At 41.7% G+C, this 20,044-nt stretch overlaps 1 protein-coding gene across 3 annotated transcripts in view; it reads right to left on the bottom strand.

The window, feature by feature from the left end:
* dgcr2 (DiGeorge syndrome critical region gene 2) overlaps window positions 1-13,637 on the bottom strand; it is a 28,385-nt gene extending 14,748 nt beyond the window's left edge. Inside the window, exons 1-6 of one of the 3 annotated variants that reach the window (XM_055656003.1) lie at window positions 13,415-13,637; window positions 8,329-8,361; window positions 7,524-7,646; window positions 2,519-2,644; window positions 1,150-1,360; window positions 615-697 (exon numbers count right to left, since the gene is read on the bottom strand). In XM_055656003.1, coding sequence (XP_055511978.1) covers window positions 615-697; window positions 1,150-1,360; window positions 2,519-2,644; window positions 7,524-7,646; window positions 8,329-8,361; window positions 13,415-13,484 — 646 coding nt within the window. In that variant the 5' untranslated portion in view covers window positions 13,485-13,637. The remainder of the gene's footprint in view (window positions 1-614; window positions 698-1,149; window positions 1,361-2,518; window positions 2,645-7,523; window positions 7,647-8,328; window positions 8,362-13,414) is intronic. The other 2 variants (XM_055656001.1, XM_055656002.1) reach the window with 2 other exon arrangements.
* Window positions 13,638-20,044: the final 6,407 nt, after the last annotated feature.

The raw sequence follows: 20,044 nt of genomic DNA, 5'->3' as shown, positions 1-20,044 counted from the left end.
CTCTGGCCTCCCTTCCCATTACTTGTTTATATGCCATACTTTGCAATATTAGCTGAAAATCAGGTATCTGTTGCCCACATTTGTTCAGGACAGTTTGCCATCATCCATCTTGACTACCACCCTCTCATGCTCTGTCGCTAATTTGTTCAATTCTGTCCAAAGTTTAGGCCTGGATGAGTCAAGTTTTCTTCAAATAAATATTAAAAAGATAAAAGCCAGTTTTTCCAGTCCATGTCAAAAACTCAATCGTCAATCCTTTGATTTGATCTCTCGGTTGTCGCTTGCCTGGTTCCATTACAAATTCATATTAAGCACACAAGTACTTATCTATCCCCCCCCTCCCCTGTAGACACCATTGTTACCGTTCCATCCTTGCCTCTCCTTGGCCCTTAAACATGGTTTTGGTCATTTGTCTGATTGAAGCCTTAAGATTCTCAATGATAAACATTATTGATAATGCATCAGTGAAGTTGCATTGGAATGTTTTTCTACGTTAAAAGTTCAGCACAATTGCACATTGCTGAGAGGAGCAAGAGCAAGCTGGTTAGGAGGCTGGTATTCTGAGTCACCATTACTGGTACTTACATTAATAACTTCTCTTTCAGCATACTTACTGCTCTTATAAGCTACTTCCCACTGTCCCTCTAGCGAGGTGTGGCTTCTGTTTGTTATCGTGTACTGATAGCCAACCCAGAACCTGTGAAGAAACAATTTTTCAGGTGGAGAATAAATATGTAGTTGCCAATAACAAAGCTGTACCAAACATTGATATCAAAAAGCAAGCTCACACAAAATCTTCTCTGCTCTTCCACACACATGCTCCCACTGTTCTGTCATAACCCTCTTCCACTACCTCTCGCTGCCTCCACCCAAATAACCTCAGAGCCAACTCCAACACTGGCCCTCAATGCCCCTCCACTTCTTTTCCTAACAGCACTGTTCCCTGACCACTATTCCCACTCGTATCTCCTACTCCCCATGTCTCTCATCTCCCTTGTATCTATACTTTTTCCTCACTGCTTTTACTGTCAATTTCTCTTTTGCCCCACCTATTCTTCTCTCATTGCCTCCACACACTCATGCTCACTTCCTGGGTTTCCTCATTCCTTCCCTCTGCCACCATGCCACCCATCACTCCCACATTCTTACCTGCGTTGGTCCTTGCGACTCAATGGCCGTTCCTCTAGGTCCCATTCTTCAGCTAGTATGAAGCGCAGCTCTTGATCAGTAGTGAATGTAGCCAACGATCCATTCACTCGTTGACATGTTTGGACAGCATTCCAGTAGTCCTCACTATTCAAATACACTCGGTAACAGCTCGCTGTCCCCTCATAGTGATGCCAGCCTGTTGGACACTTACCTGCCAACAAGACCAATTGTCAGCATGAATTCTGCAGTATGACTAAATGCAGGCAACTAAATGTAAAAGGTACATCTTATGTTATTTTGCAAGAGAGAACCCAGAATATAAACCTAATTGGATTGTTAACAAAAAAATAAATGGAGGAAGAAAATCTGTTATTTCCCCTCGCCTAGAAAACTCCAGACCAACATTGTGATGGCACTTCAGAGGGGTTGGCAGGATAATCACTTTGTTAATGAGAGGGAGGTAGTAAATGACAGCCTTGCCAGCAATTGTCACATCCTGGAAATGAACAAGTGAAACAAAATTTGTCTATAACCCTGCATTGGCTCTTCAGAAGAGTATCCCGAGAGTCACACGACACTGCTCTTTCCTCACACCTCGTGTTGGATTCATGTATTTAACCTAACTCCCCGTCAAGCAACTCAAGACCATCTGCTGAATGAAGCGTGTTCGCATTTGTTACTTCTCACTCTACAGCCAATCAGCACAATTCTACGTTGCAGATTATTGATGCTTTGAGTAAATTGAGTAAACCTTACTTAATCCAATGATGAGAAAAATCACCACACAACCTTACATAAGGCAAAGCAGATATACTATTGCATAACACTGGCAAAGAATACAAGAGAGTTTTTCTATGAAATTAACACCTATAAAGCAGCTTTGCAAAATGTAAGTGCCCAATACTGGTGGAAACAATATAATACAAATAACAAGAAATAACAATGAACAGACATGTTATTCTTGATCAGAATTGACTCAACCAGAGGCAGGACTCGGTCTACCAGTTGGCCAGATCAGGAACGGAGTCAGAGAACTTTTTCTGTAAACCTGCAAGGTTTTTGGAATATATATGAGAGAGTTGGCCCTCTCATTATCTGCTCCCCCAGTGTCCAGCAGCATCTTCACGAATTCTACAGGTGGTATAATTATTGTCAACATAGAGGAATGATACATCAAGATATACTTTTTCAGTAAAACCTGGGAACTAAGAATTGTGAGTTAACTCGACAACGCTGTCATACTTTGCCAACCCCTTAACACAAACCTTTGCTTGGTAGAATCTCTTAACAACAAAACTGGTAAAAAGCTGCTGCAATCTGACTTTTGAAGAGCTTGTTCAAACATCAAGATAGTGGAACTGCAACTTACGGGTGAACTGGAAGGGCTGGGCCACATTGATCGGGTAGAAGCGGGTGTCCTCGGCAGTTCTGCCACGCACCTGTTTCAGGTCAGTAGTTTCCTTTGTGTGGTGCCCGCGGTGATCACCAATCACTCCTAGTAGGTAGACAGTAGGTAAGAGTATGACAAGCTGCACTCACTCCCTGCAGCTACATAACCAAACAGCATTTCATTCATGCAATATTTGGAATGTAGTAAAAATGCCTCAATATTATTATTTTTTAAACAGGTGTTTGAAACAGATAGGATCAGAAGAGAGAATTTAATGTAATAATGAATAAAGTCAGTTAAAAATTGAAGATTTACAAATGGAGGTTCATGTGAAAGGGTTTCATACCTTGAAGATATGTGCGCAAAATATACCAACCTAAAAGAGAAATGTGCAAAAGACCAGAAATGTAGGAGTACAGAAATCAAGGAGATGATAAAGGGAAAAGGCCATGGGAGGATTTGAAAAGCTGGATGATTATTTTCATGCCACAAATGTTCTAGTCACTCAGCAAAATAGCCAAAGGACCACTTGCATCTTAAATGAAGGCCACACTATTTTCCTTCCCACCTGTCTGAGTTTGTCTTTGGGAATAGCTTCTTTAATGTTTCTTTCATTTCCTCCACATGGTTTGCTGTGGGTTATTTGTGGAATACAAGAGCATTCTTGGTTTTACTGTCATTCAGGTGCCCACCATCTCTTTAGCCAGTACACTGTTGACCCTGCCAGCACCCTTTAGTTTCACTATCATGTTGTACTTTATCAATCATCTTCTAAAAGTCACACCATATCAACATCATCTTGCCAGCTAACTCCATTACATGCAACAACTCTTATCGTTAGTTAAACACATGCTTTTAAAAAATGAATACTGCATGTTATTGATTACCCCAATGTCTCCCCCCCACTCCCAACCAAACTACCAATATATATTTCCTGGATGGTAGTTTTGAAAGTTTTCCAGCGCCAGCTCGCTTTTCGAAGTCCGCGGGAAGTTCGCGCTAGGCGAGGCAGTGCGTACAGGCTCAATGCGGCTGCGGGCCGCGCGGAATTTTTGAACAGTGTCAGTGTCAGTTTTTCGGAGCCCCATGCGATGTCGGGAACAGCTCCGCACAACTCCATACGGCTCTGGCGATCGAAGTGGGACCGGCCCCACAAGGCCGTATGGCTCAAGCGACCACGTTAGGTCGCATGCTCGTGGGACAGGCCCTTTAATTGCCCAGGTAGAATGAAAGCGGGGTATTGATGGGAATTGAATGCAAAAGGCATACTTCCACACTGGTAAAGATTAAACATTGCATTGATAGGTTCCTGAGATTTACCAGTTGCTTTTACTGGGAATGAAAGATGGAAATTGTGCAACCATGCAACTTGAACTCTTTCCCTTGCTTGTCAATTTCCCCATTGATGGGGAAAAGAGTATAAGTTGCATGGATACAGGGAAATAAGAGGGGGAAAGTAGTTTGCTGGGAATTACTATGAACTTTCAATAATCGTAAAATCCAGTACAACAAAACTGTGGAAATATTAAGCGTCGTCTTTTTTAACAGGGTCAACTGCAATACCTGACCGGGTCAAAAGGATGATTGCAAACCCAAGTTATTTTGATTTATTTTGTGTGGCATTTAAAGACCAGATTAAAATTTTATGGCAAAAGAAGTCCATTAAAGAACTCTTCAATATTTTGAAACAATAATATACAAGAATTCTCCATCTCTTTTCAATAACTTGTACAGTGTCTATAGTCTTTAATGTCAGTTTCGAGTTTTTTGCGTCTATCTTCGGTTTAAACCAGCATCTGCAGTTCCTTCTTGCACAAACGTAACTTATGATTGGTCTTTCAGCTTCAAGCAGCTGAGAGGAAGGGGACTGGAATTGCTGGTTGGGGATGAGTTTGTGATGGTAACTGAAAACACTGAGCTGGACTGACCGACCAGGCCTCTGTTTGAGATTGTACTAATCCTCTGCAGCCACCTGCTCTTTGGATACTGCTGGCACTGTCACCTTGGTTGTTACGCAAGTTGATCCAGTCTGCAGATGGCAAATAGTGGCCAGGCAGCAGAAAGTAAAGCCTTATTATGAGTGCTCTGATGGCCTTCTGACAGAAGGACCAAGAGGAAAAAATGTCAATGAATAACAATTAATGGAGGAAACAAATTTACTTAAGGTGCATTTAACATTTATTTAATCAAAAAGTTACGTGGCAGAAATCCTATTCAAATGACTAGGTCACACCAAGACATAACAGCTATGTCTGATGTAAAACAGATAAATCAGATTAAAAACTGTCTCCATTGCTTCAACTCTGAACATTACTGAGACCATTCAGAACAAATGGAATGAACTGCACTGGCAAGAGACAGGAGCAAAAGCGGACAGATACTCAAACTGACAGGTGGATGAAAAGTTCCCATTAAAAAACTGTTGGTAGAACAACTGAAGAAAGGTCTCGATCCGAAACGCCACCCATTCCTTCTCCTCAGAGATGCTGCCTGTCCCGCTGAGTTACTCCAGCTTTTTGTGTCTATCTTTGGTTTAAACCAGCATCTGCAGTTCCTTCCAACACATACAGCATATTATAAATCTTGGATGGTGGAACAGAAAACGATGCATCTTGGTTTGACATTGTTTACAATTATTTCCTCCCTCCTTTTGTATCACTGCATATAGAAACAGTGATTGGAGGGTTACGTGAATTGGCAAAACTATGTCAAACGAATTTCAATGCAGGCAATTGTGAGCTTGTTTACTTCAGAAACAAAAAGACGAGAAAAATGTTTATGAAAGGATTGGAAAGGAGCCGGTGTGCATGGGCTATTAAAATGTCATGAATGCTGTAGAAAATAGTCAAAAAGGCTAATGAATCTGTGCCTTAATATCTAGAGAACGATAATGCAAAGATTTACTAATCACATGAGACCTAAATATGGAATACTGTGTTCAGTTGCAGATATCAACTACCTTTGGAAGTATATATTATCCTGAGAGAGCACGGCATGCGTTCACACGATGTCTGAATTGCAAGGATCACGCGATATCTATGCTGTATTTCTCATAGTCTCTGGCAGCCCCAAAGGTTTTTGTACATTTTTCCCCACTGTAATTTACACTAAACTAAATTGTTGATGCCATATAGGAATGGCAGCAACTATTTTTTACTTCAGCAAACTACCAGAAATATTCATTTGTTAATGACCAGATTACAGTGTTGTGGGATAGTTGGGCAAAGGCAATAGTCAAGCAATAGTCAATGACCACCTCCAGCAAGCAAAATTGTTAAATACAACTCCCTGTCATTCAGTGACATTGCCGTCATCTGATCAATGAACAATTTAGAGGTCATCATTGACCACAAATATAACCAGAACAGCCATACAAATGCTATGGCTAACAAGAGCAATTCAGAAGCAGGGTATTCTCATGAGAAAATTAAATTTCCTGACTACCCCCATTCACAAGACAGGAGAATAATGGAAAACCCCTCATGTGTGTCAATGTGGGAATCGTGATACTAGTCAAGCAGCTCGATGCTACCCAGATCAAAGCTATTTGCTTTATTAGCTTAGCCCCTGTGCGCCATGACTACTGTGTGACTCACATCTATCGGCAAGACTTTAATGTCATCTGCAGACCCGAAGAAAGAAGGGGACAACAGGTCAGCTGCAGGGTCTCTTCCAGTCAGAAGCACACCATTCTGATTGAACATCGAGATCATTAAGAAAGAACTGCAGATGCTAGAAAAATCAAAGGTAGACAAAAATGCTGGAGAAATTCAGTGGGTGAGGGAGCATCTATGGAGCAAAGGAATATGCGACGTTTCGGGTCGAGACCCTTCTTCAGACTGATGAGAGATCCTGGGCTTTTTAAGCAGAGGCAGAGAATGAACATTAATATAGCAGTGACTCTGCCAAAAATAGATGGCAGCACCTAGTTCTCCTGCTGCTAAAGAAGAAATGTAAATGCTTCAGAGGGGCAAAAGTATTTTTTTTTAATTCTAAGATTGAGATTTTAATTACATTCATTCTCCGTGGAGATGAAGTCGCAAAGGGACCCGTTAGTTGTCTATAATCGTGATTATAGACAGAAAAGATCAAGAAATTTGCTCAACGGCAAAGGCAAAGAATCAAAAATAACAAGTTTTTATTTAAATGCATCAAATCCCTACAACATCCCATCTTTCTCTACTTGACAACCCCTTGTTCCAAAATGCCATAACAACCATTTCCAAACTGGTTTACTCAAGGGCAGCATTATACCCTTCAGTGGAGAGCCATTCCTCAGTAGTCTCATTCTCTACTAAACATCAGTCATACCAACCCTGCACTTGCTCCATTCCGTGGAGTGAATACATCTGGAGGAAACTTCCCCCTTTCCCTTACATGGAGGCTACAATTCAGATCCAGTGCAATGACTTTCAGATGAAGAGTCTAAAGATACAAAATCCTCTGCTGACTGGCATAACCAGGATAGATTCAACTTTAAATTCCACAGTACTATACAGAACCTTTTCTGCCATGATTTAATTTACATTATTTATAGCTTTTTTGTTCATCGGTACAAAACAAAGAAACTTGCACAATAGCAATGTACACAATTCTAAATAATGTCTTCAGTTGACAGGAACCTCTCTGAAGACAGAACATAGGACAGTTTTTCTTTCCACGCTATACTTTGACCCAACTCAATTCAAGGCCTCATTTAGGTCCCCTGACCTTGACCTCCACCCCACAACACAGAATTTTCAATGTCACAATCTCAGTGTGACAATCCACACCAGTGCATGTAGATACTAATCCGCACATTTCTACAGCCAATTATATAAAATCTTGATTTTAAGTTGTACCAGGGAAAGGATTAGAGTGTAGACAATTTTGTTAAGGAACATGGGTCCCTTAACATTTACTTTCATGTACATTAATGATTTAAATATAATTAAAGATTGCATATTTGAGATCATAAACCAAATTACATAATCTAGTCACTTACCTGGACAATCGAGTTCATCACTGCCATCTTCACAGGTCTGCCATCCATCGCAGTACCAGCTCTGAGGAATACACTGAATAGTTCCAGTCTTGCAAGCAAATTCTCCAGTGGTACAGCGCAGCTCTGCAAAAAAAAAAAAACACACAGGCCAATGTTAGCACATCAGCTGCTCATCCAAATGCTGCTTCTATAATACTTCCAATTGAAAAACAATATGCAGCTAGAGACGTGCCTGCACAACCGGGTGTCAAATTAGAGAAAAGAACAGCAGGGAAATGTCCCATATCTCTCTAGACACAATAACATGCAAAACAGAATTACAATGTGGATGTGTTGCCATTAAATAATGGGGTCTGTCAATATTTGAGAGAAAGAAAAACTTAATACTTGAGGTAAAATCCCAAACAAATGCAATCTGGGAACACGTTCATCCGAAGTCCATCAGGGAAGTGGGAATGACCCATCAGTCTGTAATGCTAGTTGTCAGGGTCTACTTAGGTGGCTGTGGATATATTAAAGATGTATAATGAACTTGCAAAGAACAGAAAATTCCCTCTAAACACAAATTTATCTATCTCCCTCCTGCACTGCAAGTCTACCACCATCTGGCGACTTGAGTCAGAAACATGGCTACCAATACTAAAGGGATTACCTCCAGAAAGATACGTTTCCTAACTGCTCACACATGCCAGATGTATTTGATTCATTGTATCATCAGTTATAAATAGTATTAAAATGTGTCAAATAAGTTGCATCACGGATAAAAACATGCCATTTATTTTTCACATCATGTCAAAAAACCTACCTGACAGAAGTCTTGCCAGACCGAGCCGTGGTCCTGTAATTGAGAGAATGAGCAGTTTAAAAATGGCTAATGACATCCATAAACATATGTACAGACACATTCGTCAAGCCAAGAGTCTCAGGTTGGATGCTATCCCAAAACAGCGCCACATTTTTGCAACATCAAACTACTCTTTACCAACTCAGTCCAGGCACAGGCGAGAACCATCTTGAAATCCCGTATTAGGACACAAGATTTGAAAAGTTCCTCAGCTGAATATGAGACACACAGGAAGCACTGTGCCACCATGAGGCTAGAGATCAATCCAGAGTATGATTGTTCCAAGATATAGTGGACCACATAATCACCAAGGGAATATAGAAACAAGGCATGTATAGTTTTGCCTCGAACATAATCAAATACTGAAAGTTATGAATTAGTTAGGAGTATAGCATGAAAGGTCAAAGTATTAAAGTGTATATTGCATAAAAATATTAATTGTTAATAATCTACAGTGGTTGGAGAAGAAAGCTATAAAGGCAAATAGCAGATGGATGTTGAGACAGCATTCTTTAATATACAAGCTTCAGAAGATGTTTTTTAGTCGTGTTCCAGAAGTTTGTGCCCATGGTATTCTCTGGGTAAAATGATAAACACACCACATTGCGATTAGGGAAAGGAAGCTCCTGTTATCTCTACATTTAGATAGATAGAACAATTGCATTATTTGCATATGCTTTTTGCATATATTCATTAATTTATTGTGTGTCGTCTATATCTCTCGTTTCCTCTTCCCCTGACTCTCAGTCTGAAGAAGCGTCTCGAACCAAAACGTCACCCATTCGTTTTCTCTGGAGATATTGCCAGACCCAATGAGTTACTCCAGTTTTTTGTGCCTATCTAAGGAATAAGGTTGGGCTGGGGTAGTTGCTCGTTTTGATTCATTAATGAGGGTAATTAGGAAATTAATGGATAAGGAGTATTTGCATATCCTTGAAACAGGCTACTTAAACTTCTGCACAAAAGGTAAAAAAGGCAGCTGAGCAAGAGTCCCAAGACAAATCCTTCATGCTAGATTTGGCTTGAAATCTTGATCGGCGGCAGATGAACGCCATTATGAAGAAAAACAAGATGACTGTTGGCACCACAACTAATGAGAGAATCCTCACTGCTCACTGTTTAGACAATCAATGCATTGTGAGAAAATCATCACATCCGGCAGACAGACACATATAGAAACCAAGAAATTGCTCTAATCCTTGATCCTCTGCATAACCTGTGATCTTGGAGAAGTTGAAAATCATATAGCTAGTAGAATAAACAAAGCCTGTTAAGTTTCTATTCATCAATATCAGATTGGATTAAAAAAAAAGTGATGTCAAGCAGGGTTTCCAACTAACACAGCAAGATTCAGTCCCACAATTCATGCTACATTTCAAAATGACAATTACTTTGGTTGGTGAATATACAGTTACTGAGGTAAAATGCCAATTAGCTTAGTGCTGCAAAAGAACACTGCTGGCAGACCCCACCAAACCATTGCTGTTTGCAGAGCCATCCTGCCCAGAGTTTATTCTGCATTCAATAAGAGTAACTGGTCTGAGGTTTGGCCTCAAGGCCATGTTCTTAACTTTTGATTCATCTGTAACCTAAAGGAGTACCTCAGCTTTGAAATACTGCTTTAATACTGCTGCATTTTTTGCTGGCAGCTTGTTAGAGAACCAATACCGACCTGCTCATTGCAAGTCAATGCATGATTGACATTTCTACCTCCTCGTCGTAATGTGATAGTCAGTAATGCACAGAAGGTGGATGCTGCTACAATTTACCTCCAGCCTCACCACTGTCCTATATTTGAATTTGATCATGCTTTCAGCGAGGCTGGATTCCCTATACATCCAGCTCCTCACATTTTAGTTTACCTGATGTTCAATTAATTTGTATCACTTCAACATATTTAAAAAAGTTTAAAAGATATATATATTTTGACCTTTTCGGTTTTTAAACTTCTGCTCCAAAACAAACACAGTTCAATGGCCTTTGTCAGGAATTATCACTTTGCACTGATGGATTTTTTTTAACTTTGCAAGATATCAGTGAGAGTGAAACATGGACCAAGGGGGCTGCAAAAGATTTGTACAGTCATGGAATTGGGGAGGGGGCAAGAGTGATTAAACAGTACAATCCCACCCATTGCCTCAACACCATCCACAGGTTCATCGTAGAGAATTGCATCACTTTGCAGCCCTCAAAGGGAATTTCACCTCATTCCCTTCTTAAATGTAATCCCGAACTTGAGAATGCACTTCTTGTTCAAGATTCCATCACCAGGAGAAACATCTTCACGGCTTTAAAGAATCATACATTTTGATTAAAAAATCTGATTATTCTCACTTCTAGGCAGCACAGACCCAATTTACTCAATCTTTCTTCAGAAGTCAACATTTTTATTCCAGGAATCAATCTAGTAACTATTTTCCCCTCTTTTGTACTTATCCCTCACATGTGTCAACTGTGTTTCTTGTGCATGGCCACCCAGATCTGCTCAAACATCAGCACATGTTAAACTTGAACTTGATAATCAATGTTCAATTAATAGCAAAAATTCTATATTATTTATAATTTACTTCCAATTCCCCTCCAAACAGATTTTAATTCAATTTTCTGAGCCATGGATACATGTCCCAACTCTCCCAAAATCACTATCAGAGATACTTAATTCTTGCTTTTCCTTCGAAAGGAGCTTGAATTATTTTTTTCAGCTTTCGCCAGTATATAATCACATATGCCTAATGGCTATTAGAACGTTTCCATTCATCTCCATTTATAACATCAATTAATTTATCTCGTCAATGAGTTGAGCATTCAGAGTCTTTAAGTCTTGCAAAATGTTTCCCTAATTTTGTATCTATTTGCCACTGCACTTTTACCATTGTTATAGAGTCATTGTAATACAACTCAGAAACATGCCGTTTGTCCCAACACGTCCATGTCAGCCAAGATGCCTTAATGAGCTGGTCCCAATGCCTGCATTTGGCCCATATCCTTCTAAACTTTCCTATCCATGAAGCCATCCACATCTCTTAAAAGCAATTGTATCAATTATTGAATTTCATACAATTTCATTACATAAACTCATCGCGCCGTATGAAAATCATGCCCCTCGGGTTCTCTTTAAATGTTTCCATTGTCACTTAAAAATATTCCTTCTAATTTTAGACTCACTTAGACGAGGGGGGGGGGACTAACAATCCAAGTTATCTGTGCTTCTCATGATTCTATATACCTCTCTAATGTAACCCTTCAACATTCTTCGCTTCAAGGAATGGTCCTAGCCTATCCTATCTCTCCTAATATCTAAAACCCAATGCAGGTAATATCCCTGTGAATCTTTTCTCCACCCTATCCAGCTTCAATCATATCCTTCCTATAGTTTAACAATCCGAACATCACACAGTATTCCAGATCAAGTCTCATCATCATCTAGAACTGTAACATAATGTTTCAACTCTTGTTCTCTATGCCCCATCCAAACAGGACAAGCTTATCCACCTGTGTCGCCACATTCAAGGCACTATGACTTGTACCCTTGGGTCTATGCTCCACAATACTCTCAGGGTGCTGTAATTTACTGTGCAAGTTTAGTCCTGGTTTAGCAATGTCTAGGATATTGGCCTTTCTCAGCATCATAAAGATTTTAGTATAGCGTCAGTGAAGGAAAAAGTGCAGGGTTTGGAGCAGACTGGCTAAGTATAACTGAAAAAGGGTCATGCCCCGAAACATCACCCATTCCTTCTCTCCAGAGATGCTGCCTATCTCGCTGAGTTACTCCAGCATTTTGTGTCGATCTTAAGTATAACATGGAGACAGATTTCAGTGTTCCTTCTTTTTTTTTACTTCAGCTTGAGATAAAGATTCCATTAGCCTTTGAAATTAAGTGCAATTCCACATTGTTTGCTATTTATATAAAATTATAATTCTTGCATTTAAAATGGATGACAACTCTTTCCATACATCAAACACAATCTACTATGGTTTTGTCCACTCATACTACCTGCATCCCGGATAAATTATTTTGCTTCTACAAATTAATTTATGAATGCAATGTTGACAGTACTTTCCAAATCAAGAATCAGAGGTAATAGGTTCATGAGAGGGGAAAGATTTTTAATAGGAACCTGAAGGGGCAACTTTTTCCACACAGAAGGTGGTGGGTATATGGAACAAACTCTCCGGAGTCATTGTTGCAGGTACTATAACAAGATTTGAATGTCATTTGGACAGCTACATAGATAGAAGAGGTTTAAAGGGATATGGGCCCAACGCGGGCAGATGGGGGATCTTGGTCGGTATGGGAAAGTTGGGCCGAAGAGCCCGTTTCAAATGCTTTATTACTCTGTGCCTGCCCTTGTTTGCTCGGTGTAATCTGAAATCCGAGATAAAGAACACTGTTTTCCTTAATTCGTCACTTAGAAGACACGGTATCCAATCAGCCATCATTTGTCACATCCTGACAATCGGGAAACATTCTATTTATCCTTAATCTGTGCCCGCTGCAACCCAGTTAATATTACATTCTGTGTACTTTTATTTGCACTAATGGTTGCGGCATCGACTACGATTTACTAGATCAGAGGGCAGAATAGGCACCCGTTTATCTGGAAAAATATATATGCGTGAATGCAAGGATCAGGTGGGTTTTCTGAAGTCAGTGTTGTTAATCTAATGCCGAGGTGAGGGACGAGACAATCCTTGGCGACATGCTGCACTGCATCTTTTAAAGGGTCGGCGGGGAGTCTGGTTGTACCGATCTCTGGTCCGTTCCTAGGGGGAGTGAAACGGTTTGTTGGGGTAGCGCACTATCTTTGGCTCCGTACTGTTCCCACGGTGCTGCCGTGAATACATAATCTCCCCCCCGCCCCTTGCTATAACCAATAATGCCAGTGCAACGGGCCCGATGTAACCAACACTTCCAGCGACAGTGATGCGGCCTCTCTGGCGGGGAATAAACACTCAACGTCCCCCACGGAGTGAAGGGCCAAGCCCCACCTCGCCCCTCCCCCCTTACCCCGCACCCGCCCGGCCTACCGTCCCCGCCCCCCATTACCTGGCCGCTCTGGCTTCGCCGCCACCGCGATCAGCAACAACAGCAGAGGGATGTTAGGTTTGGGCCACATTTATCCGCCAGGCATCCTCCAGCCGGCTGCAGCAGCTCCAGCCCCGCCACACGCACCAGTTCTCCGCTCAGGCTTTGGGAAACACATAAGATGGCGACGACGCCGCGCCGAGAATCCCGGGAGCGAGTGGAGCAGTTGTTCAGGGGGCGGAGCCTGTGATGGGGGCAATGAGCGCGGGCCGGGGGCGGAGCCTGTGATGGGGGCATGTTCGCGGGCCCGGGGGCGGAGCCTGTGATGGGGGCATGAGCGCGGCCCGGGGGCGGAGCCTGTGATGGGGGGCAATGAGCGCGGGCCGGGGGCGGAGCCTGTGATGGGGGCATGAGCGCGGGCCGGGGGCGGAGCCTGTGATGGGGGGCAATGAGCGCGGCCCGGGGGCGGAGCCTGTGAGGGGGGCATGTTCGCGGGCCGGGGGCGGAGCCTGTGATGGGGGCATGTTCGCGGGCCGGGGGCGGAGCCTGTGATGGGGGCATGAGCGCGGCCCGGGGGCGGAGCCTGTGATGGGGGCATGAGCGCGGCCCGGGGGCGGAGCCTGTGATGGGGGCAATGAGCGCGGCCCGGGGGCGGAGCCTGTGATGGGGGCATGAGCGCGGCCCGGGGGCGGAGCCTGTGATGGGGGCATGAGCGCGGCCCGGGGGCGGAGCCTGTGATGGGGGCATGTTCGCGGGGCGGGACAGGCCTCATCAGGGGCGGGGTCTCGCTTGTGATGGGGGCATGAGCTCGGATGAGGGGAGAGGCCTCCGTCGGGGCGTGGCCACGGAACGATGGCGGATTGGTCCGGAGTCGACAGCGGGCGGAGTCTGTGCCTGGAAGTTCACGAATGAGGAAAGAGGTTCCTTTTTGCACTTGGCAGATATGGGTATTCCTTCGCTCCATAGATGCTGCCTCGCCCGCTGAGTTTCTCCAGCATTCGTGTCTACCTTTGTTGTTAAGATCACGTGTAGAAAAGAACTGCGAAACCGAAGAGAGACACAAAAAGCTGGAGTAAGTCAGCGGGTCAGACAGCATCTCTGGAGAAAAGGATTTGGTGACGTTTCGGGTCGAAACTCTTCTTCACGCCGTCTCGACCCAAATCATCACCCATTCCTTTTCTCCAGAGATGCTGTCTGACCCGCTGAGTCACTCCAGCTTTTTGTGTCTATCTTCGTTGTTAAGATCCTCATCTATTGCCCATTCTTGATTGCTCTCCGTACTGATCGAGTTACCTGCAGTTACATGTGAACTCGACTGGACGAGGTAGGATAAAGGACAGCGGTGAACTAGAAGTGGGGATCACCCCACTGACGTTGACTCTAATTAATAACTCGCACTTCGACTACATGGATGGGAACTGTAACTGTAGAATTTAAGGCTTCAGTGAGGTCGAAAAAAGTTCACATTTACTAGTGATGATGCAGCGCTCTCTTGAAAATGTTGATTATGTCTCCCGTACTGCCTCATATCCTGTGCTGCAGCAGATGCATGTAAGCATCCCATATGTCTTTGTCACCATCTTATTTACCTGTATTGCCAATTTCAGGGATCCATAGACTACCTCAAGGTCTTTAGTTTAGTTTAGAGATATAGTACGGAAACAGGCCCTTTGACCCATTGGAGTCCACACTGGCCCTCAATCACCCATTGAAACTACTGTAGTTTTATGTTTTCCCACTTTCTCATTCACTCCCATCAGAGCAAATTTCCCGATGAAGACATACGGCACAGAAAGAGGGTCTTTGGCCCAATTCTTCCATGCTAAAAATAATTGTAATAATTATTATGACAAGATAATAATCTTGTTTCATTTGCTTGCATTTGGAACATGTCTCTCTAAATATTTTGATGCATGAATCTGTCCAAATAATCATTTAAATGTTATTACTGCACCTGCCTCAACCACTTCCTCTGGCAGCTTGTTCCATACTACCCTCAGTGTGAAAAACATGCCCCTCACATTCCTCTCTGATCTTAAACCTATGCCCTCGAGTTCTTGATTTCTAGCCTACCCAGACTCAGTCCCTTGCGTCATGGCAACATCCTCATAATTTCTGCACTCTTTCCAGCATAATGGTATCTTTCCTGCAGCAGAGTAACCAAAATTGAACACAATATTCCAAGTGTGTCCTCACCAACATGTTATACAACTGCAACATAACATCCCAACTACTATACTCACTGACCGATGTAGGTCAGCATGCCAACATACATTTTCACCACCCTGTCTACCTATGATATCACTGCCAGGGAACCATGTACTTGTACTCCCAGTTCCCTCTGTTCTACAAAAATGGGCAGGTTGATTGATGCTTGCATCAATTGAGATAGCTGGTGATAGTAATAATAATAATAATAAACTTTATTACGGACTCAAGGTCCAGACAAGGGGCAACATTACATTAAAAATGCATTGCATATCAAATAACATAAATATATATAAAATCATGGTATATCACATAAAAACATCATAATTTATATTTAACAAAAACCACAATACTTAAGTTAAAAATCCAGATTAAAAGATGATCAATGTCCTACAACGAGACAACGATACCAGTGTCTCCACAACTGGGATTCGTAGCGTGTAGTGCTAACCCTTATGTTTGTCAAGGCCACAATAAGCACATTTTTAGAGTAATTTATCCTGCAAATGAATTTATACATGTGGTGTCTTAGGATAGCTTCTAAAGTACTGACTCCTGCAGCCACAAACATATTACTGGCACTACACCATCTAGGTTGCCTTAGCAGTGTTCTCATGGCATCGTTATATGCCACCTTTAGTCTCTGCATACTTGTCTTTAAATAGTTCGGCCACAGGTGCGCAGTGTAGAGGGGTGTGCAGTATGCTCTAAATAGCGACATCTTCACCACATCTGCACACGCACCAAATTTACGCAAGAGGATATTTGCTTGTACATACAGCATGCGTCGTTGCCTATAAATATCCTCATCATCTGTCATTTGTCCTGTAATAATATGCCCTAGATATTTTATCTTATTACAGACACTAAGATTGTTGTCAGACAATTTAAAAACAGGATATTTTAGGCATTTATCCTCTTTGGTTCTACAGATCATAACAGCACACTTACTAGCATTATATTTAATGTCATGTTCCACACCATACACAGAACATATAGTAAGGAGCTGCTGGAGACCAGCGCTAGATGGACTAAAGTCCACAAGATCATCTGCATACATAATATGGTTCACTAAAATATTACCAATCACACACCCAGTGTTACAGGCTTTCAATTGTTTGGACAGATCATCAATATATAGATTAAAAAGGACAGGGGACAAAATCCCCCCTTGTCTAACACCATTGCTAACCCCAAATGGGGCTGAGACCCTATTGCCCCATTTTATTTGCATAGTCTGGTGGGCATACCAGTAAGCCAGAATTCTAACAATGTATTCAGGCACTCCTCTTTGACTCATTTTACCAAACAGCTTTCTGTGATTAACACGGTCAAAGGCTTTGGAAGCATCAATAAAGCACATAAGGATTGAAGAGTTTTTGCCTCTATATTTGTTTACAATCTCCTATAGGGCATATATACACAAGTCAGTGCCATGTTTAGCTTTAAAGCCAAACTGGTTATCTGTGGAGTTAACAAACTCATTTATTCTATCCAGCAGAACTGTTTCTAAGACTTTTGACAATATGCTGGCTAAAGCTATGGGCCTGTAATTATTTAGGCTGCCTACTTTACCAGCTTTGTCCTTAATGACCGGCACTAACAGGACAGACCAAATTGAGTCTGGTAACAAGCCATGAATCATAAAGCCAGTAAAACAAATAGCTAGGAGAGGAGCTATTCTCATACTCGCATACTTAAGATGTTCAGCAGAGATATGATCCAAGCCACTTGCTTTGTTGTTGGACTGCTTGTTCATGGCATGATACACCTCATGTGACATAATCACCATCGAGTCATTACTCTCAATATTTTCCACCCTATACAAGTCACCTTGGACACAGTTGAATAAAGTGCTATAATGTTGTCGCCATAACTCCGCGATATTAGCTGTTCCGGAAATTCCATCTACAGTACATGGTAGAGATGTTTTGCAACTGCTAAGAGCTCTCACTTCCTTCCAAAAATCTGTAGCATTGTTACTTAGCAACTTCTTAGCCATGGAATCCGCCCTCATAGCTTGCTCATTTTTACAGATGAAGCGAACAGCATACTTATACCTTGCATTAGTGAGCTTCTTGTGCTCAAACACAGGCCCCTGTCTGGGTCTACCTGCCATAGCCCATGATTTGGTGGCTTCACGGGCTTCAGTATGATACTCAGCTACATACTTATTCCAGCCAGGTCTGATGTTATGTGTCTTATTTTTATGCTTGCAATAGGGCTTACTCCCTACATATAAGGCGCTTACTATATCATTATACATGGAGCAGATATCTCTCCTATGCTTCATATCTTTACAATTAACATTGCTACATATTATTGCATCTTTAGGTAGATGAATATTGCTTAAGGATTTATCTGTATGGGCATAATAGGCTAGGATGTCTTCCTTTGTAAGCGCTGACCAAGTCCAGTTTTTCTGTATTAAAACTGTAACGTGAATCCTAATTAAGTAAAATTGATGACAACTCCAAAACAAATTATTGATATTGATGGGTGGTGCTGGGGGAGATTAGGACAGTAATCTCTAATCCCATTACTTCAGTCTTTTTCAGGCATGCACCGGAAAATCAGTCAAAGTTATTCTTCGGAGTATATGTTTGACAGATCTCAGCCACATGAAGACTGCACTTTTGCCTTTATCCTAAGTTTGTACGGTTAAGCACTTTTACTTTGCTTTGATCCAATAATTTAAAATCTAGTTTGAAGCACTCGCTTGTTTGACTATCGGAGAAAGTTTATTTTGATTGTATGAAGTTCTTTTTCAAATGAATCAACTTGTAATACAAAGTACATGCTTTATAGTACACACTTAGTATCAAGTGAATAGTAATACTGTATTGCCTAAAATATTTTATCTCAATATAAAATGTCATTTTGATAAAGACACACAAATCTCTTCATGCAATTCTTCTTATAACCATTGCCAGAAATTCTACCACAAAACTCTCAATGTACAATTTTATTTTCATCAAATAAATCAATTTGTGATATGAAAATTTGTAAGCTTCTTCCTTTGAACAAAATAATATGGCATATCTGTTAAAAAGCCTTATCTCAATACAAGATCTTGCTTTGATTAAGCCAATTAAAATCTCATAGGAAGCACCATCCCAAAATGTTGATTTATCGCTTTTACCTCTGCAGATACTGCTTGGCTCACTGAGTTCATGCCTTCTATTGTTTATAGTCATAATTCAGTTACATTTAGCAGAGGTGTAGAAAAGGTAAAGAACCCAGGGAGAAGAAACCCTGGTGGATAGGTATGTAGGTAGGGGAAGATAGGATGGCGGTGGGATCCCAATGTGGCTGGCAGAAACACAAAAGAAAGTAATGGGGTGAAAGGTGAGGACCAGGTTAATTATCGCAATTTTGCCTGGGGAGGGGGTTGAGAGCAAACATGTGGGAAATGGAGGAAATGGATATGTGAGCTCAATCAACTATGGCAGGGCAGATTTCATATTTCATGAAGGAGGAAGGCACTACAGAAATCATAGTGGGAAGCTTCATGTTAAGGGCAGGAGTCAGAGAAACTGAGGAAAGGGGGTGGGGTCCTTGTGAAAAAGCTACTTATTTAACTACTTAACCAGGTTCGCTTCTTAATAAACAGACACCACACAAACTGTTTGGTAGACCAGATCAAAACTTTACTTAACATCGGCCGATGGAAGGGAGGGAGAACTCCAGTCAAGTGACCAACACAGACACTTGACTGTGCTCAGTCACCTTCTCTGAACAACAGAATTACATTGCTTTAAATAGGTTTTTTTGTCCCCTTATCACATTCCACAGACATTAGTCATGGTCAGAAGTACTGGAAAAGGTTTCCACAGAATACATCACATCAAACCTTTTGTTTACATGGTACAAGATATACTAAAAACATTGGCTATTTGCTTTATCTCCAAATAGACCACCCCTAGCTCTTTTCGCTGCTTCCTCTGTCATTTGGTCCCTCATAAACATAGGTCATTTGTTTACAAAGATGTGACCACCTATGTCTCTCTTCCTCTATCACCTCCTCCCCCATAAACATTTGTCATTTGGTTTATGGCATCTCCCTGTGAAGATTTAACCAGCTATCTCTATAGCTTCTCCTCTGCCTGTCACTTGGGAGACAATGTTATAGGATTTATTATCTCACACACCCACAACCTAAGGCAAGCCTAACTTGACACTAAATATAAGCTGTAAGCTAGCCCAGAAACCAATTTAATATCTTCTTATATTTTTAACTAAAACTCGGCTTCATCATTCCATCCTTTTATCAAAATTTTGATAACAACTACAGTCCTTGCTGAGTACATACGAAAGACCATAAGCATCTCATCAGACAAATTAATAGTACACTAGTAACACAATCAATTCATAGTGGACAATCGTTTCACAAGTCCCTCCAAACATTTTAAATTGCCACCAACCTCCCCCGGACGTGACACT

This window comes from Leucoraja erinacea, chromosome 25 (genome assembly GCF_028641065.1).
Source record: "Leucoraja erinacea ecotype New England chromosome 25, Leri_hhj_1, whole genome shotgun sequence".
Classification (NCBI taxonomy): Eukaryota; Metazoa; Chordata; class Chondrichthyes; order Rajiformes; family Rajidae; genus Leucoraja; species Leucoraja erinaceus.
Note: the sequence above shows the minus strand (reverse complement) of the source record. Positions and strands in the feature narration are given on the sequence as shown.